At 43.4% G+C, this 23,314-nt stretch overlaps 1 protein-coding gene across 6 annotated transcripts; it reads right to left on the bottom strand.

The window, feature by feature from the left end:
* Positions 1-20,099: 20,099 nt before the first annotated feature.
* LOC311341787 (caspase-1-like) lies at positions 20,100-22,995 on the bottom strand. 6 transcript variants are annotated; one of them, XM_084466595.1, is made up of 6 exons: positions 22,939-22,995; positions 21,974-22,252; positions 21,712-21,834; positions 21,490-21,567; positions 21,067-21,357; positions 20,100-20,874 (listed from the first exon to the last, which is right to left on the bottom strand). In XM_084466595.1, exons 1-6 carry the CDS (start codon positions 22,943-22,945, stop codon positions 20,870-20,872), a joined length of 783 nt encoding a protein of 260 aa, XP_084322721.1. In that variant the 5' UTR covers positions 22,946-22,995; the 3' UTR covers positions 20,100-20,869. The 6 variants fall into 6 exon arrangements, with proteins under 6 accessions (XP_084322721.1, XP_084322722.1, XP_084322724.1 ...); XM_084466596.1 differs by having other exon boundaries at positions 21,712-21,759; XM_084466598.1 differs by having other exon boundaries at positions 22,855-22,962.
* Positions 22,996-23,314: the final 319 nt, after the last annotated feature.

Here is a 23,314-nt window from a genome sequence, read left to right as displayed (position 1 = left end):
ATTTTAGCATATTCCAGTCATTCATTCATTTTCTTACAAATTATTTGGTGGTGTAATACCCACGTTACTGTACTTACTTGTAAAACAAATAACACAAACAAACTACACTACATTGCATTGCACGCACAGCAAGACCATGCAATGTATACATTGGTGACCGGATTAAAGCAACAATGTAATCAAGTGTGTGAGAGAATTTAAAATCGACATTAAAATGGCCAATGTGGTACAAATACAAAGAACACAAAGAAAATACATCTTCTTACAGGCGCAGCCATTTTTGTTTGTCGAGTCGTATAGAGCTGGTAAGTCCCGCCCCTTCCGCTAAACCCCAGTGGACCTCTAGGTTGAAAAATCGTTAATGCAAGTGAATGTGAGAAAAGAATTATTTTCTGGTCCCGTTTGAATTGTGCCATGAATGTCAACATATGTTGTCTGTGAATTTTTAATATAATTTTTCATGTTAAGAGTTTAACAGTATATTGTATGATTCTTCGGCCAGCAGTTGTGGAAAAGACATAACAAGAAGCGGAAGGAGCGGGAGGGGCGGGACTTACCAGCTCTATTGTCAACCTCACTGAACTTGGTTGACTCTCAGAATCCCGAGTGGGACAGACAAAGGGGGCGTGCCTCGGTGAAATTCCGCAAGAAAGCTGGAAGATTTCTCACTTTGCAACTCGTGCAGGTGGTGTACGAGGCATCGCGAACACACCATAATACTTTTTTGCATCGTAGGGGTATCGTTTTTGTCCAAAGGCGATACATTGAAAGGTATACGAGAAACGGGCTGCCTACTGATAGTCTTATCATTTAAGCCCACACAAGCAGCAACATGTTAATATCCAAAACACCATGTATAGTGTTATGGAATCAGAAAAGTCACAAAACAGAGTTCCATGGAAAAGTGAGTTAAGTCATGCAATCACAGACGGTGATAACCTGACTCTCGCTAGATGAATTTTGTTCCGCCTACCTCCACTCATCCATCTGGGATCGCTCCCGTTGGGAGGTATTTGGGGACTACCAGAAAATGGTAGAGCCAATCAGACCCGCCAGGCAGGATTTTTATAGATGTGACGTAGCGGAGAAGCGACTGTTTTGATTCAGACAACAATGGCGGCTTGCATCGAGGAAGCAAGCGTCACGGGTTGGTTTCGATGTGAGTGGTTGAAGTAGCACCTCAATAAAGATGACGGACAAGTGGTTTATCCAATCATATGCAAGGATTTTTGATAAGGCCCAGCCTTCTAAAGCACCTCTTCAATGGAGCGATCCCAGATGGATGAGTGGAGCTAGGCGGAACGAAATTCATCTGGCGAGAGTCAGGTTAAGATGGTGAGGGGATAGACGTGGAATACAAGAGGGAACGTCATTTAATCTGAACATGAGTACATCTTTTTTCATTACAATCCCACAGGAGGCCTATAGACAGACTACTATATTCAAATATATTAAGGTCTTCATAGTGTAACTGATTTGATACCTATTGTTATGGTCGCGGTTGGGTATTATTTTTATTTGGAAGCAACCATATCTCAACCTCTAAAGTCCGTCGGGGTAGATTTGGCTGTACAATGAAAATGTTGAAAAAAAAAATCAAAAATATTTTTCTTCAGAACCATAGCTTTCAATTAAAAACAGTTTTGATATTCATGATCTATGGACTTGCCTGAATAAAAATCGTTGAATTTGTATTGTGTAAAAAATGGTTATATGGTCAAATGCAGTAATGGCAAATTCAACATTTGCTCATTTTCAAACATTATTCTACCAACCGCAAGTCAGCTTCAGAAGGAACCAGAAACATGGCATGCAAATAGAACCCATCCTCCAGAACATGTGTGTAAAAATGGTCGATAGCTTAAAAAATTAAGTCACAGCACCAATTTTAAAAATTTTAAAAATGCAAAGCTAAGTAGGCTACTAATGCTCCTTTTCCATCGCAAGTCCATATAAGATCCCTCCCTTAACATGTGTACATAGTTCTTCTGTCTCTCTGTATGTTTGAGTGTGCCTGTTTCTCTATCTACTTTTTCACAACTTCCTTTATTTTTGGGGGGGTTTGGCAGGTTTTTTTTTTACTGGTTTTGAATATTCTCATATTATACACATATATATATGTGTTTTGTGCATGTCCATATCATCCGGAGGCGCACACAGCTTTTGGCCGTGTTATATATTATATTATTTAGATACAGAGCTCCGGGAGTCGACAAATGGCAACAATCACTTTCTCCTCCGTGCTGCTGTTACGTCCCCCTGGTAACTCTTACCATGGCGGTCAGGGAAGGCGTCCCTCCCCTGTGTGGTGGGGGAGGAGCTGTTCTCCTACTTGGGCCATTTGGCTCTTCCCTTTCCGCAGCAGGTGCACCTGATTGGCCTATAAAAGGAGGAAGACATCCAGCCTGTCAGTCTCTCGCTGCCTGCGTGACAGCAGCTGCTGCTGCTGCCAAACCCTTTTCTTCTTTATTTAGGTTTTATTGCACATTCTCACTACACCAGTCCATAACACACTACACATAGTTAAGCTGCCATCTACACTGATACTTAATTTCCTTGTTAGGGCCTTTTATTTTTAAATAAATATACAAAAACTTGTTCACTGCGTGTCTCCCAATTTGTTATGTCATGCTTGAGCCATGCGGTCATAACACTGCGGTTTACTCTGGGCTGCAGGTAGTGAACACTGATTGGCTGTCATGCCCAAGTATCACGCGAATGTCGCGGCAAAGTAAAAATATTTCAACTCGAACGAACTGCCACGCGAGTAAATCCGCATGTACGGAGTAATTACGCCGCGCCATTTATCAATTCGCTCTGCAGGTTTTTCTCAGGGTTCGCCTCTACTCATCTTTCCATTGACTTTGTATGGAGTCGCGCCGCCCCTTCATTTTGGGTGTGAACGTACCTTAAAGGAAAATTCCGGTATTTAGCACATTGAGCCCCCTTTCTGGTTTGTCTAGGATGAAATAGAGTGGTTGACACCAACATTTTGACTATTGGTCCTGTCTCGGGTATTTGGCTCATTTCGAATCGCCCCTGCCTGCTTCGAATGGCTGGCAACGGGCATGACCAAACCTGTCCTTAAAATAACCCTAAACAGAAATGTGCAACTCACCGAATGGTTAGTGGTGTTCGTTGATGTTCCAAATCAAGTATTGTGGGGGCTGTTTACGTTTGGTTGTAGTCTTTTTGCTCAGTTCTCCGTCTCAACAGTAGGGCCAGAACCGAGCAAAAAGACTACAACCAAATGTAAACAGCCCCCCTTTCCGTTTCCGGCCAACGAGCAACGAGTCTTCCAAAATAAATCATTTGGAAGACTAATTTACAAAACGCGATAAATGTGCAATAAAACACAACAGAAACTGTATTTCGCTACGATACTTAATGAGTTACGTCATAGGATTAGGGTACTGTTTTCTAGTAATCATTTTAACCCGAACCAGGATCTTTCCCTAACTATAACCATGTGTTTTGTGCCGGTTAACCGGGTACTTTTTTGTGGCTTAACCATCATGTTAATAATCACTGCTCTGACGAGGCCGAGTGAGTCCATGGTAGGCTAACGTTACTCAGTTCAGCAGGCCTTCTGCATTGGCCGCTCAAATCCTTTTTTCTACCCGTGAAAGTGCCCTGGAACGGCGGTCAAACCTGCAACTCACTACCTGTGAACTCGTACCAGATCGATGTACTTGTAGTTCCAGCTCGTATCTTATGGGCTAAAGAGTGTCTCTGGAACGCAGCATAAGTGCTGGAGCAACTGTCGGGAATGTTTATTTTTCTCCTCCTGGATAATGGACCAAACCATGTGCATTATGTGGGGGTTGGGGGAGGTGGAAAATGGATGGTTTGGTAGATGGTTTGGTGGCTAATATCTTTTAAATTATAAACAAATAATTTTCCAAACATTTAGGGGCCCCTACCAGGCTAGGGGCCGATTAATCATTCATGGTTTCCCTCCTTAACGATGTCTTTGCGAATACGCCTAAGATTTTTACATTTTAATCATTTTAGATTGAGGGTTTTCGAAAAATTGTATGTTATGTAACATTGCAACTGGTCAATTGGTCACAAGTGCAACCCGATTTTTGTGCAGGATCATAGGCAGGCCCGGTTCTACGGGGGTGCATAAGCATGCATTGCACCCCCCAAAAAATTTGTTTGCACCCTCAATTGAAAAAAGGGAGTGAATTTTTTTAAATTTTTATAAATATGATTAAAAAAATAAAACACTTGCTCACAAAACAAATTGTAATCAAACTTGTGACAATTTCCATTAAATACGGTTGTTTGCTGCATTTATTTTGTTCATTAAACCGATAAGAACGTTATTATTATTATGACAGGTGCGTGTGAACTGTGCCCCGTCCGGCGGCGCGCACGTCAGTGACATTGAACTTCTTCGGCAGCAACAATTAGGCATTTACAATGGATATCCGAAAATAAAAAAGAACACCGCAGAAGAATCCAATACATCAGACAGTATAACCGGTGTGAACACTAGCACCGCTAGCTCAATCCTGCCCGACTCGCTGCCTTTGCTGGCGCTGCTCTCACTCCCGGACGCAAATCTTTTTTCCGTAGGATGGTAGGGGAAGGTACCGCCTTTTTCACCGCTGATTGGTTAGAAGGGCTTGGCGGCAGGCTCTCCTCCGATTGGTTATTTGATTTAGTGGCTGTCGGCTAGTCCATAGACATCTTATAAGTAGACGCAGCATCGACCGCTACTGCCTACTGGCGCTGACAAGACGCGGGGCCGCCATCTTGGAGTGGTGATCCGCTCCACTCAGTGTTATTCATTTGGCAGGAGCAATGAACTGTTAGCGCATTTAATTAATCTTACCTCACTGAATACCACTGATTTTCACGCGGTTTTTTGTCATACGTGTAGCTATGATAAAGGACACATGTTTTGGCGTGTTTTATTATTCATAGTTGGCTTAACAGTAATAGAATATTCTTATATGCTATAAGTGACCAGACGTCTGAGATCAAAACTGGGAATATAATCCCCGAGAAGGGGAAAAAAACGGTCAGCTATTTTTAAGTAGAAGAAACAATATGATTAGGTTATATATACATATACGTATATCCTACATAAACAATGTATGAATACATTAGATATCTTAGGGACTTATAGACTGTATCTCTGTTGCTGCAGCAGCAGAGTTTATTCTGTCTTGACACTTTGTATTGATATTTTGTATTACATTCTTCCCTTAAATTATGTTTAGAGTGATTGTTTTATATGTATTTTTTATGTATGTCGCTTTGGATAAAAGCGTCTGCCAAATACTTAAACATAAATAAACACCTGAAAGTTTTTATATCAGCTAAAACCACCAATCTGTTTCACTGGATTCAGAATAAAACCAAATTCTGTCTTACCCAACAATGTTAGTATTTCAATATTGTTACTTGAACGACTTATTCATGGTTCCAATTATACTGTTAAGAAAGTATTGTCTTATACTTTGCCTAAAATTAGACAAAATAGAACATTTCCTTACAAAGACGAATGGGGCCGGGGAACTAAGTTTTAACTTATTATTTGCCTTGTAGAATTCAGCAAGATTAAAAGTGCAAATATATCAATAGAAATTGGGAATTATACACAAGTTAACATTCATTGCTTTACAGAGTATTGAACATTCAGAGAGAGCCCATGAGTAACAGGGGCGAGGAAAAACTACCTAGAATTGGAGATACATATAGGAAGAAACCTCGAGCAGATCCACGACTCGAGGGCCTGACCCATCTGCCTAGGGTCAGTTACAGGGCAGTGAGGTTTGTGTACATGATAAATGAATAGGTTAGTTAGGTGTAGAGAATAGAACATGGTGTTTAGAGCCACCTGGGGTGTATGTTACAAAGAGGTGGGATGGTTACCTTACCAGTATGATAATGCATGAATCCCATTTAGTGTCAGAAAGTTCAAATAGTCTAGTGTAGGGATGAATTGTCATAGGGATTAGGAATTGTCATAGGGCAGTAGTGGATCACTAGGCAGCGCAGGCCAGGAATCCGGTCAAGGGGACAGCAACAGGCGATGGTAGGGCAGTCATAGGGATGGGACTTCAGGTGCGATGAGGGCCAAATACAAGAATGGCTAATGACTGGTAATGGTTTACCTGAGGTAAGGGGGAAGAGAGAGATATAGAGTGGGTTAGTATTGCTATACGTTTCATGATGGTTAGTATTAAGTGTATCAATGGTACTATATAGTGTTACACTATAGAGCGAAAAGGCAAGAAATGTTATATATTGATAATATGATTTATCAAGTCTCAGTTCATAGCCGGGTGAACACAGTAGTTCAACAGTAATCCCAAAAAATACCCCATTCCAGTTGCCAGGTAAGTGTGGCAGGACCTTTTCCTGTTTATCACACATTTCACGAAGGTGGGCTACACAAAATTGGGTTGGAAAGCTAGACTAGCTATACTGTATAGCCACTGTCCATCTGATTGTCTAGTTAGCTAATATCATCATACATACTGGCTTGATATTCGCTGCTATGGTTAAGGTTAGGTTTAGGGTTAGGGATAAGGGTGAGGATGAGGATAAGGGTGAGGATTAGGGTAAGGTTGGGGGTGAGGGTAAGGGAGGCGGGCGGTTAGGGTATAGGGGAGGAGAGAGGTTAGGGTTAGAGGAGGGGGGGGGGGGAGGTATGAGTAAAGGAGGGGGAGGGGGAGGTAAGGGTGTATGGGGGGGGGAGGACAGAGGTCAGGGTATAGAGGGGGAGGTTAGGGTATAGGGGAGGGAGGTTGGGAGAGAATATGGGAGGGGGGAGGGGGAGGTTAGGGTATAGGGGCGGGGAGAGGTAACCTTACCTCATTAGGGTAACATGCATGTGTATAATAAAAATTACCATACAAGCCACACAACCAGGTCATTTTAAATGATTTTATATCATAAATCATCAGTATACATTTCAACATCTGTGCACACAGTGAAACAATTCTGGGATGTGATTAAAAAAAAACAATGGTTTATCATGAGACCATCTGACCCTAACTCTGTCCCTAACACTGAACCATGAGGAACCCGCGAAGGAACCCTTGAGAAACAAGGAACCCTTGACAACCCGTGACTTAAGTCACGTCCTGCGAGGTAGAAGTTGCATCTGAAGTCTCCACCATCCAGCTCCGACGAGGCGCCGTCAGTGGGTCACTGAAATGTTGCAAGAGGAAAAACACAAATCGTTAGCCTCGTAGCATAATCAATGTTGCTAGCCATAGGCCAACAATGTCAATGAGGCTACCAATGTCGATTACGCTATGAGGCTACCCATGTTGATTACGCTATGAGGCTACCATGTTGATTACACTATGGGGCTACCAATGTCAATTATGCTACAATATCAATTATACTATGAGGCTAATGATATAGATAACTCTATGAGGCTAGCGATGTTGATTATGCTATGAGGCTAACAATACCCATTATGCTATGAAGCTAACAATATCCATTATGCTATGAAGCTAACTATATCCATTATGCTAGGAGGCTAACGATGTCCAGCTAGGCGGCTAACCAGATTCCGGGTCTCCCTCCAGATAGGTGGCTCCTCCTCCATCATTTTTTTAGTTTATATAATTTGTGTTGAAGAAAATACTTTTGTTTTGAGAATTCTACACTAGAAACACAGTGGTAGTAGTTTATTATTCTTTGGACACCTTGTTTAAATAATTCTGAATCAAATCAAATTTTAAACTTCAACATGAAACATGTACACACTTGGGAATTTGTAATTCAGGAATATAGTAAAACATTCTGTGAATTGAACAACATAGCTTTGGTGGTGAAATGATGTAAGAAAAACCTGTTGGTATTAACCTTCCAAAGACTTGAGCAGTCCCATCGTAGTCCTCGTCTCGCTCCTGGTGGGTCGTCAGCTTAATCTGTTCACAATACAAACACACATTAAAAGGGTGATGTTACGTTACCAAGTGTGAGTGTGACCAGCTACGTTACGTTTTAGTGTCCACCTTGATGTACGCTGGATAAACTATAGTAGTAGCAGCTGATGTGACCTTAATTACTTCAAATCACAGCTTTGGCTAAAATTCACAGAATGAAAAATCTGAAGGAAAAACTAATGAAGACCCTCTACGGTCGTTTGAAATAATTAAAAAGAACCTCCAGGTGTCAAGTGTTTGGTTATGGTTACCCTCCGGTCCACAGCCTCCGGTCCAGCCTGGTACCCCATTCCTGGTCCAGGGGGATCTGGATACCCTCTGGTCCAGCCTGGTTCCCCATTCCTGGTCCAGGGGGATCTGGATACCCTCTGGTCCAGCCTGGTACCCCATGCCTGGTCTAGGGGATCTAGTTACCCTACATTATAATTAAGTGCGAGAAAAGCACTAGACACATCCACATCCACATTATTATTATTATTATTATTATTATTATTATTATTATAATATTATAATAATAATTATTATTATTATTATTATCATCCACCCTGGTGACCCATACCTGGTCCAGTGGGATCTGGTCACCTGCTGGTCCTCAGCCTCTGGTCCACCCTGGTCCAGGAGATCCTGTGAAGTCAGACAGCATCTTTATAGACCCGTGCACATCGCAGTCTCGAATCTAACTTCCAACCCCCCGCAGGAGCCCCTTACCTTGAGCTGGAACGACGATGGAGATCTTGGGGTGCTTTGGTCGTCTTGTTGCAAAATACAGCCAACAGACTTACCTTGAGCAGATCTAGTAGTTTGTTGCTGTTGGTTCATGTACAAATAATTGACTATACATTTCATATCCCCCCCCATTTAGCAAATAATTCCCACCCATAAACAAGGCTGACAACAGTACAAAATAACAAACTGTTCTCATGCCTTTTGTCTACTTCCTTACTACTCTCTAAAACATCGCATGCACATCGCATGAGTGTTGCCTTACTGATCAGGGTGTGATCTGAGTGACCAGAGATGCATGCTGGGATACTGTGCCATCTGACGCCTACAGTTCTGTAGAGGTTCCCCCTCAGGAGAAACCAAGTTTTCAAAAGGCTGTCGTGACATCAGTTACATGACCTGGAACGTCCGTCAAGACCGTGACAGGGACTCCCCAAGGAGAAACGCCAAAGGGTAGGCTGTGAGGCTCCCCCTCTCGGCGACTAGAATACAACAGCTCTTACAGGAGAGAATCATGGCGCACATTTCAACGTTCCTCTTCATAGACCTTGAAGCCCCAGTGAGGCTTTCTTCACCTCTTCTGAAGAAGAGCACAACTGCAGCTCGACAGGGACGCTAGTTGGGATGTTTCCAAGATGGTTTCCGATTCAGCCCGAGAAATACTTGGATCTCAGGGCAGGAGTACAAGAGATCCAGAGGGCTTGCCAGCAGTCCATCATGTTGAGGTTAGGTAGGGAAGCCACGTTGCAGAATGTTTCATCTTCAGTTAGTTGGTTGCTCTCTCATCTGATTCTGTCCATTAGGAATGCCGTTAGTCCATCATCCATTGTACCAAGTAGCCATTGTCGCTTCCCATTGTTTGCATGATTCAGTCACACTACAGTCCAAGCTGCATGACACTCAAGTCATCCTGTCCAGTGTGTAGAAGGTCGAATTGAGATCCAGATGTTAGATCGCTCCAGGCTCTTGCTGTATTGAACACCCACTTTGTTATCCTCTTTGATTTAGGCCACAGACTTGAGTCATCAGAAACATCCGACCAAATGACACTCAAGGGTGTTTCAGGAAGAGTAGCATCCTCCTATAGCTAAAATGTTCAGGTAATACAAGCCAAGTAGAAGAAGAATTTCCCCTCACACATGTGGTGCCCAGTACCAGGTTAAAGATTGCCCCTCTCACACTTAGTGCCCCATGCCAGGGCAACGATTGCCCCTCTCACACTTAGTGCCACATGCAAGGTTAAAGATCACCCCTCTCACACTTAATGCCCTGTGCAAAGTCAACAATTGCCCCGCTCACACTTAGTGCCCCATGCCAGGTTAAATATTGCCCCTCACATGAAGTAGTGCCCCATGCCATGCAAAGATTGCCCCTCACACTTAATACCCCATGACATGCAAAGATTGACCAGTACCAGGTTAAAGATCACACCTCTTTATTTTCAGTTATTAGATTGTGTATTTACACAAACAATGACAATACTCAAAGGAATACAAAGCCAAACGAGAGGAGAGACCAGTGGAGGGTTTGTAGGTCTTTGAGAGAGGAGAGACCAGTGGTGGGTTTGTAGGTCTTTGAGAGAGGAGAGACCAGTGGAGGTTTTGACAGAGACCAGCGGTGGCTTTGTAGGTCTTTGAGAGACGAGACCAGTGGAGGGTTTGACGGAGAGACCAGCGCTGGGTTTGTAGGTCTTTGAGAGACCAGTGGAGGGTTTGACGGAGAGACCAGTGCTGGGTTTGACGGAGAGACCAGTGGAGGTTTTGTAGGTCTTTGAGAGACCAGTGGTGGGTTTTTAGGTCCTTGAGAGAGGAGAGACCAGCGGAGGTTTTGACAGAGACCAGCGCTGGGTTTGTAGGTCTTTGAGACGAGACCAGTGGCGGGATTGACGGAGAGACCAGTGCTGGGTTTGTAGGTCTTTGAGCGACGATACCAGTGCTGGGTTTGTAGGTCTTTGCGCCCTGCCCTTCACAAAGAAAAGAGAACTCTTCCCGGGGCTCCCGCCAGCTTCTCCGGGGTCGTTTGCGTTACCGCACTGGACGCCTCACGGCGCCTCTCCAGATTTGGGAATCTGAACCCGACTCCCTTTCGATCGACCGGGGGCGACGGAGGCCATCGCCCCGCAGAGACGAGAGACCAGTGGAGGGTTTGTAGGTCTTTGAGAGGAGAAACCAGTGGTGGGTTTGTAGGTCTTTGAGAGGAGAAACCAGTGGTGGGTTTGACGGAGAGACCAGTGGTGGGTTTGTAGGTCTTTGTGAGAAGAGAAACCAGTGGTGGGTTTGTAGGTCTTTAAGAAGAGACCAGTGGTGGGTTTGTAGGTCTTTGAGAGGAGAAACCAGTGGTGGGTTTGTAGGTCTTTGAGCGGAGAGACCAGTGGTGGGTTTGACGGAGAGACCAGCGCTGGGTTTGTAGGTCTTTGAGAGAGGAGAGACCAGTGGAGGGTTTGATGAGACCAGTGGTAGGGGGGCTAGGGCTTCAAAGTGTACGGAGGGAAACGTTGGAACGTGCTCCGTGGTTCTCAGGTGCAGGAACCAGGTTGGGTTCTAGTTGCTGAGAGGGACAGCCCTCACATCTCGCCCCCTGGTGTGTCTCCTTGAGGAGTCCCTGTCTCCATCCTGAAGGACATTCCAGTTCATGTAACTGACGTGACGACGGCCTCTTAAACACTAAGTTCCCCTGAGGGGGAACGTCTACACAACTGAAGGCCTCAAACAGCGCAGAACCCTTGCATGCATCTCTGGTCAGTCACACACCCTTATCAGTAGGACAACACACATGGGATGTGATGCAATGATGAGGAATGTAGTAGGAAAGTGGATGGATAAAGTATCTTCTAGGGACGAATGAGAGGCATGAGAACGGGGGGGGGGGCAGAGAGAGAGAGAGAGAGAGAGAGAGAGAGAGAGAGAGAGAGAGAGAGAGAGAGAGAGAGAGAGAGAGAGAGAGAGAGAGAGAGAGAGAGAGAGAGAGAGAGAGAGAGGGGGCGGGGCCAGAGAGGGGGCGGGGCCAGAGAGGGGGGGGCAGGGCCTACGTGGGGCGGGGCAGGGCCTACGTGGGGCGGGGCAGGGCCTACGTGGGGCGGGGCAGGGCCTACGTGGGGCGGGGCAGGGCCTACGTGGGGCGGGGCAGGGCCTACGTGGGGCGGGGCAGGGCCTACGTGGGGCGGGGCAGGGCCTACGTGGGGCGGGGCAGGGCCTACGTGGGGCGGGGCAGGGCCTACGTGGGGCGGGGCAGGGCCTACATGGGGCAGGGCCTGAGAACCGGTTCAAACTAAACGCTGTCAGCCCACAGCATTAAAAGAAAATGTTGTGACTTGCAGTTCGCAGTTTCTTCTTCTTCGTGGTTCGATCGTGATACTCACAGAATCTGTTTCTTCTTCTTGAGCTGTGAAGGAGAGCAACGAGATTAGTTTTACGGCTTGTGTGTGTGGCTGTGTGTGTGTGTGTGTGTGTGTGTGTGTGTGTGTGTGTGTGTGTGTGTGTGTGTGTGTGTGTGTGTGTGTGTTTTAATTAGTGATTAATCCAATAAATCCAAATAAGTTATTAAAAGAAGTTATTTTTCCCATCTAACTACGACGGTAACCGAGTGCGGAGTCATTGTGTGACGTCATGGCCCCGCCCCCCTACGTCTTCCGCCGCCAACTCCGTCATAGAGTCATTGATAAATATCTGCAGCCGCGTCACCCGGCGAAAAATATCAATTAACTCAATTAAAAATAGCTTACGACGACATACATCCAGAACTACTATTATTCAACTTATCAAGTAGGCCTAGAGTAAAAAACAATTAAGATAAATTATAAATAAGTGTCCTACTCACAGCAGGTCCGGATGTAGCGGGCCGTTTTACTTCAAAAAGTGTTCGTAACCCGACGGTCAACCTGGAAAACAAAAGGACCAGACGGATCATTAGTTACTTTTATAACTTCAACCGGACGTTTCTAACCATGTTTCGGTTAAACTACTAAAATAGCGTCAATATTAACCGTGTAATGGAGACGGCTCAGCGTCTTTTTCAATCTAACCTGTGGTGGAGCCAACAACTGACGGAGCGCGAGCAGCCGCAGCACAGTGAGGCTCAATGGAGACGCAGCGCGATCCGCACCGAGACCCGCGAAATAATCAGCGAATAATCAGCGGAACTACATGCAGGTGTGCGCCGCCATAGATATAAGTGTGTGTGTGTGTGTGTGTGTGTGTGTGTGTGTGTGTGTGTGTGTGTGTGTGTGTGTGTGTGTGTGTGTGTGTGTGTTGAGCGGGGGTGGGAGTGGGTGGGTGGGTTTGGGTTACAAACTGTGGGTGTGTGTTTGGGTTTGTGTGTTTAAAAGGTGAACGATATGTGGATGAGTGGGAATAAATGGTATATATTATGTGGATGTGTGAGTGTGGTTTAAAACCATATGGAGTAGAGAAATACTGTTACTACCAGGAATTGTATGCTGATTGAAGTATGAAATTACACCGTATGATGGTGTATTTCCTTTTGATGAAAATAATAAAAATAATATAAAAAAAAAATGCCTAATGTGTAACATAACTAATTAACTATAACTGTATTGATACAATTACTATTATAGAACATAAAAAAATAGAACACAACTTACTTAACTTAAATATGCAAATTACAACATTTGGGCAAATTATGCAACTATGAAAGTCTTTATAGTTGCGTTTGTTTATTCACAAAATAGAAATGCTATAACGGCATAAAAAATAATCAGATATTTCAGATATTTATTGTCAAAGTGATGAAGTTATCAAAACGTACAGAAATCCAAATGACACTAAATGTTTCAAATGACATTAATAAAATAATACATTATATTGTTACTTTAATATTCTTATATTGTATATTTGAACAGTGTTCCAATATATTAGTCAAACATTTACATGTATTAAATCTATATCTGTACATATTTTATACAAACAAAAACAAGGCGATGACATTATAGTCATACAGCAAATATCCGTACAGTCACACCCAATTCATAAAGAAGACATTTATTGCCTGTTACACAATGCATGGACAAACAAATAAAAAAAACGAATTGATTGTATTTATTTAATCAAAGGAATCAGTACATTCCCCCCCCCCCCCAAAAAAAAAAAAAAATAGATTGCATTTCATATCAAAATACTAATAATAGTAATTATTCAAATAATAATTATAAATTGAGCTTGTTCTCTTTTAAACGGAGCGGTGTGAACTTCTTGGGAGGGCTAGTGAATGATGTGTTGATGACCTTGACCTCTGAGCCTAGGGTCAGAGGGAAGGGCTAGTGAACATGTGTTGATGACCTTGACCTCTCTGAGCCTAGGGTCAGAGGGGAGGGCTAGTGAACATGTGTTGATGACCTTGACCTTTGACCCTAGGGTCAGAGGGGAGGGCTAGTGAACATGTGTTGATGACCTTGACCTTTGACCCTAGGGTCAGAGGGGAGGGCTAGTGAACATGTGTTGATGACCTTGACCTCTCTGACCCTAGGCTACGGTCACCTGGCTCCTGTCCCTTCGTAGTATGGGCTCTCCTCCAGTACCTCCTCGATGACCGCCTGAAACGGACCAGAACCAACCGTCACCGCTTCAAACTGGATCAATCACACAGGGACCAGAAAGAACGATTCTGACCAATAAACAGCAGGTTACTAACCCAAACAAAAACATTGGTGAACTCTGTGTCCGTGTGTGGAGATTCAGAAAAGTACATTTTGATTGTATGCGCGTATCTCAGCCCAACTTGAAGGACGCTTTGCATGAACGCTTACATGAAGCTAAATGACCAAATGGAAACGTGAAACTAATTGAGCGAATCCAAGACTGATCCCGCCAGACTTACTGGAAAGTTAAATTTGTCTAGACAAAAGGCCATTTACATGGCCTCCGATATATAACCAAACCTGTTAGGCAAATGTGTAGTAAAATGTGTCAGTCAAATAAGGGTAGGGCAAAATTGGTTTTGTGCACATTTTCATGCAGTACTGAGCCAAATAGTATTTATTTGGTATGGAAACGATAACGACCTTGACCGCATGGCTTCTGGACCCACATTATGCCGATATTATTCCTTCTCTGTATCAGTCTACTTTCTTGTCTGTCTTCACTGTTCGATCCATAAAAAAAAAAAAAAAACCTCATGAATACAGAAATCTAGAAATCAATAACATGTACGCATTTTAAACAGCAACATGTAGAAACAGACCTGCATTTGTTCATAAGACACAGCATCCCTGAGGGACGCTTGGTCCATCGTCTCTGAGAACACACAGAATGTACACTTTAAACGATGACACATGTTGTGGGCGTGTGCTGTGCTGGTGCTGCATGTCGCCAGGCAGGACATCTCCCGGAGTGTGTGCGGGCTGGGGGCTGGTCTAGCTAATTAACTAATTGATTGCTCAATGTGCAACAGTTGTGCAGCCTCGCCCAGCCCGATCAGACTCAATCAGTGTGGGTCGGGCCAGGTGAGGCTGCCTGAACCAACCCTGGGCCCCGTTTCCCGAAAGCATCGTTAGCCTAAGTGGGTCGTAAAGTTCATCGTACGAGCATCGTAGAGTTTTCAGACCCGTTTCCCGAAAGCATCGTTGCGTAACGAACGTCGTTAAAACCCTCGTAGCTAACGAGGGCTCCAGGGGCACTCGTAGAGCACTAAGAGGCATCGTTACTATAGCCTCAGTGGAGTCACCAGCTGGACATTCCGTGTATTGGATGTATTTTATTCAAACACATCCAATACCACAGAATGTCCAGCTGGCGCAATTTCGCAATATACCCCAAAAACAGTGGTTACCGCCGATGTATTACTCATAGACTACTGTTAGATTTAAGTTACTGACTGAGCGTGGCATCTTCCTACAGAAGGTTCTCCAGAGGACCAGGGAGAGGGTGGTCTCTGGAGAGGAGAACCCCCTCCTACAGAAGGTACTCCAGAGGACCAGGGACAGGGTGGTACCTGGCTGATGAGGCCCGCTCAGCGGGGCCTTGACAGAGAGGCTCTGCTGCCACCAGTCGGAGCAGGCCGAGCCCAGCTCCACCGGCTCAGAGCAGCCCTGGAGGACCTGAAGGGTCGCAGCAGAGCCAGGGTCAGAGGTCAGAGGGCAATATGACTGTGGTTATGTTGACATTAACATTCAGGGCGTTTATCAGACGCTTTCATCCAAAGCGACTTGCATTAAGTACATCTGTCAGAGGAAGGAGAAACAACATAGGCTCTGAACGATAGAGAGATAGAGAGCTAGGCTCTGAACGAGCCTAGCTCTGGGCACCTGCTCCGACCAGGTTTGATTGAGAGCATATGTTTCTATAGCAACTTACATACCGTGTTCATTTTGGAACGGAGAACCTAGGGTTGCCGCTAACCCTGGGTTAACTTAGCTGGGTAAGTGATAAAACCGGCTTTGTGGAACACCCCTCAGGTTAGTTTGGTCGGATAAGTTGCCATGGTTACTTAGCGGAGATTCCCTTAAGTGACGTTCATGGAACGCAACTCCAGCTGAAAGAAGCCCGGCTAAGTTCAGCCTGGTTGATGGAACACCCCTCGGGTTGCCTCCGCTGTGTTTGTAGCTGATCAGCTGGCAGGCTGAGCACATCACTGGATATTGTCGCTGAATGCAATTATGGCTTTAAAAAGCTCGGAAACAACGTGTGCCGTTTGAGGATGTACTTACAACCGGACAAAACTAAATAATTGGTTGAAATCGTAATGAATGAATGACTGACGGCGATTGTTTACATCGATCTCGTAGTAACCAGTAAAGCCCACAATTCGCGCAAAGCATCACGGGGCGGTGGAAACTTGTGGATACAAAAAACTGTCTGATGTCTGACACATATTATGAATAAAGTGTTCCCAAAAAGCATTGGACATATGACCCACTATGTTGTGCTCCATGTACCCAATGTTGACAACGTGACATGACATGACTAAGCTACCAACACAAAGAAAGAAAGGAAATTAACTACGTGTTGACAGCTGAACGCTGTATCACATCATGAGCTGGCTGTTCTCAATTCACAACATGCATCCATCCAATCTAAATCAGGCATTCTGACCAAAACTCATGCACTCCCCACCGCAGTTATTCCACTGATTACTCCACTATCGTCATCTCCACTATACCCAACACTGTACGAACGCAAACCGTGGATAAGTCAGGCTACTTGGTGGCTATGGCTAACATCAATTGCAAGAGTTAAGACAGCCGACCACTTGAGTGCAAAAAAACACAAAAGACCTCCCCACTGCACCAGCAAACCTTAAGCAATAAATATTGCGTCTTACCTTTATTTATGTGGCAGTGGTCTGCAGATGCATCCCGTGGTGTCGCCTGCCACATCCATTTAGTTCAACAGGTGATCGCTCTGTGTGTCCATGGTACTACCAACCTGCTCTGGTGCTGTTTACCTTCATGTATTCAGGCTAAAACGACTTGATTGTCTGATGCCTCATCATTGCATCCCAGCCAAAGAGTATCGGTATCAATACCTCATTCGTTGTCCAAGCCAGGCTGGCAGCTCATACAAAAATAAGTAAGGGATAATGTAGAGAACGCCGGTCATTATCGGGAAAATAAGCCCCGACAGGGCGAACCAGGACACCGACGCAAAGCGGAAGTGGCTTGCTTTGCTTGCTTTCCCTGACAGCGGTCATTAGGTGCTTAGCAACGGTCAATTATCAAAAAACAATTCACCGCCGGAAGTCGGGAAGGCCCATGCAAGTGAACGGAGTGTTCAGCACTGAGAAGAGCCGTGTAATAATACATAATATTTAAACTCAAGTTTTTTTTGTCTTTTTAAGTGGTGGGTACAAAGTGAATCTTGACGAAAACTGGTGGGTAGGCCTACTCGGCGTAACCCCAGCGTAAGACGCCTATGGTTACGACGTCTTAAGCATGCAGTGAAAGTATCAGAGGCTCATTGATTTCTATTGGAAAAATAGATGGTCATAGGGATGGGACTTCAGGTGTGATGAGGGCCAAATACAAGGATGGCTGATGACTGGTAATGGTTTACCTCTCAAGTGAGGTAAGGGGGAAGAGAGAGAGATATATATAGAGTGGGTTAGTATTGCTATACGTTTCATGACGGTTAGTATTAATAAGTGTATCAATGGTACTATATAGTGTTACACTATAGCGAGAAAAGGCAAGATATGTTATATATTGATAATATGATTTATCAAGTCTCAGTTCATAGCCGGGTGAACACATAGTAGTTCAACAGTAATCCCAAAAATTACCCCATTCCAGTTGTCAGGTAAGTGTGGCAGGACCTTTTCCTGTTTATCACACATTTCACGAAGGTGGGCTACACAAAATTGGGTTGGAAAGCTAGACTAGCTATACTGTATAGCCACTGTCCATCTGATTGTCTAGTTAGCTAACATATATTACCCCCCCCCCCCCCCCCCTACACAATCTGGACTGTGGTCCTAACTTTCACCCCTGTTGGCTTTTACAATCTTTATCTTCATTTATTTCAACTTAATCTTATTCAAGTACAGTGTTTCCCATACATAGGCCAATGTGTGGCGCTGCGCCACAGATTGAACAACGAGCGCCACAAATTGATTCCGCTTTTCTTATTTATTTTTACTTGAACGCGATTTTTAAATGTAACTCCGCCAGCCCGTAATCGCGCCCCCGTAATGCTGCCAGTCCGACATGTTCCCATTCCGACAGTCCTGTGTCGCCATGTGCGCGACACAGAAGAGTGCGCCAAACAGAAGAAGGGCCCTATCTTGCGACCGGCGCAATTGACTTTCTACACCGACGCATGTGTCGTTGCTAGTTTGCACCCGGCGCAAAACTGATTTTCCCCCGCAGCAACCAGGCACCACTACACTTGCATGTTAAATATTATGATGTCAAAGATTATTCATACGTGTGAAACTGCATAGAAATAGCGTGTGGATTGTGGAAACATTTTTTTTCCATAGGGCTGCATGAATGAACATGAATGAAGTATAGTAGGCTATGCCATGCGTTAAAATAATAATAATAACAATAATACATTCGAGCAAAGTATATTCCAGGCTTCCAAAACAAAATCTAGTTTTAGGGTAAATGATTGGTTAAATTATTTGGGAAAGAACAGCTGATACAGCGGTAGGTTGTACTTTTAAATCAATGCATCTGAAAACACCGTACAGCAAACACATACTTCTTGACCCAGACATCGTGTACAAGCCCATTACTTTTAGGATTGATGAGTATTTGATCGTGAGAAAACATAGTTTTACCGCGAGTGAGTATTTAATAGAATGAATGAATGCGGGTGATGCTTGGTGCGCGCCCATATAATGTTAAATTATTTGGTCTCACAAGGCTACAGTGCTGCTTGATATGTGAACCTCTTGAGCCTTTTCAAATTTGATTTAATTGAACCATTATTAATTCATTCTCATATCCAAAGCTTGGATATCAATAAGCTAACGTTGCAGCTGAAATGTTCTCCACATCACAAGACATGATGTAATACCATTTTTAAGCGCAGTAAATGTTTTTGTCCCAACATGTCAGTACAACTACCCAGAAGTGCTTGTAGAAAGGCCTATTGTAAAAAGCGAAGTCTGAACTGAAGCTGGGTAGCTGGTTTTACTATAGTACTGGTGCACCCCCTATAATCTCAGATGCACCCCAAGGCATTCTGTTCTGGAACCGGGCCTGATCATAGGCCACTCGCTGTCGGTACAAATCTACAAAACAACTATGGGTTCATTTGCAGGGTTTGTCGTAACATGACTATCACTTATTCATTAGACAACAGTTATTCATATTTTCTTTTGTGTTCTCATAGTTATTCATATTTCCTTTTGTAGATCTTTGATTTGAAAGTTGTTACACTTTCTGCACAGCGAGTTTGTGGGATCTCTTTAGGAAGTCTGCAGCGACCTCTCTTGGTCACACTGGGAAGTGTGCTATTTGCTCTGATATAAAGGTCCTTCCTTTGTTGGGACATTAAAAAGGGCCCTGTGGGGCCAATATGTATTAATTAATGAATCAATCAAATAGCTTTATCTGCATGCCAATATGCCAAGAAGCCATTCCAACCTAACTCTGACTAAAAAGAGCTCTCTGACTGTTCTTCAGAATTCAGCACGGCTGAACTCTGCAAGCTGCTGAACGGGCCAGGCTGGCGCCTGTCTTGAAACTACCAACTCTACTTACTATGAGGAAAACACGCCTCCACTCGTCGTAGAAGCACCTGAGCTCACATTTCTACTCGCAGATTTTTAGAGCAATCAGTGAAACAATCAATTATATTACACATGAATCCACTGAAATGTCAATGTTGACCCAAAAGCTTACAGTAATGTGTTACATTATTTATAGAATGGAGTTGAATTATATTAATGTGATGTAATTATTATATTTAAAAGTATTTATTGATATTCAATGTGTTGAATATGAACTAGTATAAAATGATGTAAAACAAATGAAGCAAGAAAGCAGCCTTTCCACAAAACATTTTTATTTTGCCCCCAACAGACACCTGAACATTCCTGGCTCAGGTTAATGTTACGGTGAAAACCCTGATACTGGTTATCAGTAAGTTACTGATATCACATGTTTTTTGTAGTCATCTGTATAATCACAGTATTGGTCATGACAATGTTAAAATAATATATATCTAGTCTATAAATCTAGTCTAGTTATAGTGGATTATAAAAAAATGTCAAGCCTGGCAAAACATTTTTTTTTCTTTGGCACAATGTCAACTTGTTTTCACAAATTCCTTGATCACAAACAACCATACCAAAATTCCTATCTATACCTGGATATAAGAGGTACCTGAGGGGGACAGCTTAGTACACATGTACTAGCCCAGGAAGGAGGTCCTATTCTAAACATGATATCAACAATTACTTTACACGGTCAAGACATTTGGAAAAAGACTGAAAACTCTTCTGTTCAGACTGCATCTTGGCCTATGAAAAATAATTCTAATAAAAAGTTCTGTATCTCTTGTTTCTATAATGTAGCACTTAAAGCAGCTTGCTTATTGAATGCCTTTTATGTGCTTGCATGATTCCTGCACTTTTTGGGTTTGTCTTCCATTGTGGAATGTAATTACTGTAAGTCGCTTTGGACTAAAGTGTCAGCTAAATAAATGTAATTTAAACAGTTTCGAAACAGTATCAGGTCAGTTGGCTTATCACTTGTTTTGGTCAATCTTCAGGGCTTTTCTTTCGACGGAGACATCTACTGCACTATGGCATCTGCAAAGTAACTATTCTAATGATTTCAAACAGACAGGGAATTAGTGCACATACAAAAACAAAGTTGAACTCCACACAAGTAATATTGAATGAAAACTGATTTAGCAAACTAATGTAACTAGAAGTATCCAACATTATGGGGCGTGTCGTCCCCTCTGTTGGGGGTATAGCCAATAGACGTTCACTGTGTGTGGGTGAGGTACGTTACCTGTCAATAACCGACGAGTCTCGACCGGTAGGTCCTCCATGTCTTTCAGACCTTCCAGCAGGTCCTTTGCTGTGGCCTTTCCTGGTGGTCTTCGGCGCGTCCACAGGAGCAACATCTTCTGCTTCTGCATGGTCACAGATCTATGTTCTGCCTTGATGTCGTCCAGATCTTTGGACTTCAGCTCCAGGTGGATGGCCGCCTGCTCCCACTCTTGTCCCAGAGTTTCGGCCACCTTCAAGAGCTGCCGCTCGGTCAGAGCCTGCCCTGCGGTGCGGGTTTTATTGTTGCTGTCTGGAAAAAAGACAAAGAAAATCCACACACAGACGGGTCAAGTTCGACTTATCGAGATGATGGACCACTCAAGGAATATACTTTCTTAATGTGTCCGGAGTAATCATTTTGTACTAAGACCAATCATCTCACTCAAAAGAAGACCTGACACATCCACTGTGCAAGATTCTTCTTCTGATTCACTTCTACTTATTTTCCGGTCTCCATTTCCTGAAGACCAAATTAAATTATGGATGTGAGGGGTAAGGGTCTACAAACCTGTAACAAGCCTATGAAAGGAATCTGGTCAAATCAGCATTTTTAGAAGAACACCAATGAGCCAAGGAACACAGCACAACTAAGCAAAACACTAACCTCTTGTTTGTTTGTTTGGCTTTACAACCATCTTGTCATCCCCAAGTGCTAGGTTATGAAAAAGGATGGTGAGTCTTTCGATGAAAACCGTGCACAAAATCCTTCCAAGTGTGAAGTTGTATTCTACACAAATGTAATCCCGAGTGGACGATAATGAATCACTGGATCCCAGTGGATTAAAGGACAAAGAAGCTCCCCTCTTGTCAAAACAAAGCTGGCAGTGACCGTTTCTTTGAAATGTACATTCATGGTAACAACTCACCCACACCAGCAGGAGAAGAGATCAAACCCAGGTAGGAGCATAAGTGCTTGTCCCTCTCCTTCATACTATCGATCATTATCTGACTTGCTCTCTCCCCTTTCCCCATCACACTGTCGATCAGACAACGAGCCCGGTCCGCTTTGCTCTTGTGGTTCTCCATCACAGAATCCCTTTCCTCAGTACTGAACACCTTCTGCTGCCAAAGGTCATCCAGAAGACCTTTGATAACTGAGTCTGAAACTCTCTGCACAAAGTCAGAACGGATCTTTTGAAGCTCCCCTGGAAGATAAATCATAAGGCAATATGAAATGACGTCGTGCAAACATAATAGTTGAGGCAGGGTGTTCAACACATTGTTCTGAATTGTTGACGTCAGAATTAAGGAGACATTGATTAAACTCTTCTTGACCTCTGTTAATATTAAACTGTTTGTCTTCACAACTTGGTCCCACACAACACATCTCATCAATAAGGTGTTTGTTTGATAGATTTAGTATCTCAAAATATGCTACATTAAGTCCACTGTTCCATAAAAATAAGTCGTTTCTCGTCATTGTGTTATACTAAGTCATAAGAAGTGATATACGGTCGGTGATGTGTTGTGTCTTGGGCCAGCTGTCGGTTCTCTAACATCCATTAACAGCGTTCACTAGTCGGCCAGATGTTTTAAGTACAGGTATGTAGGAAGGTAGTGCTATGCGTTTATGAGGTGCCAAACAAATCGCTACACTGACCAGACATCACAACTACTTAATAGTTCAGTCCCAGACCCGCCATAGGAGGCTGGGCTAACAAGGACTAACAAGTCAACTATTGACTACGACCCTGATCGTTCATTCAGATATTGTTTCCAGTTCAGATCAATAATTCTGAAAACTCACCAGTTAAACAAAACCTTTATGCCGAAAATTTCAAAAGTCCAAAGTGTTTTTCCCTTGCGGGTAGTTGTGATAAACTCTGCTTACCTTCCATGGTTTAAAGTAGCGTGGCTTCGCGTTGATTCACTTTACTTTCGTTTTCCCCCACACACTTCAGACACACTTCCTGAAGGGTCCGTGTATCTTTTGGTCATTCAATTTTCTAATACCAATTTTTTAATACCCGTTTCTTTCAGAAACGGATATTAAAAAACAGAAAACGAGTGGTTATTAGATTTTCGTTTTAAAATACAAAAATTGAAATTGAAATACAAGGCGTTTTTCTTTTTCATGGTCAAAAAGGGATGAGCGAAATTTTAAAAATGATTCGATTTTAATTTTCTATTTCATATAACAAAAAGAGAAATCACTAGAAAACAGAAACGAAAAAAAGCCTGTTTTTTCATATTCTGAGACCGGATGT

This window comes from Micromesistius poutassou, assembly GCF_964030765.1.
Source record: "Micromesistius poutassou genome assembly, chromosome: 4".
Classification (NCBI taxonomy): Eukaryota; Metazoa; Chordata; class Actinopteri; order Gadiformes; family Gadidae; genus Micromesistius; species Micromesistius poutassou.
The sequence above is the reverse complement of the archived record's forward strand: the minus strand, read 5'-3'. Positions and strand labels throughout refer to the sequence as shown.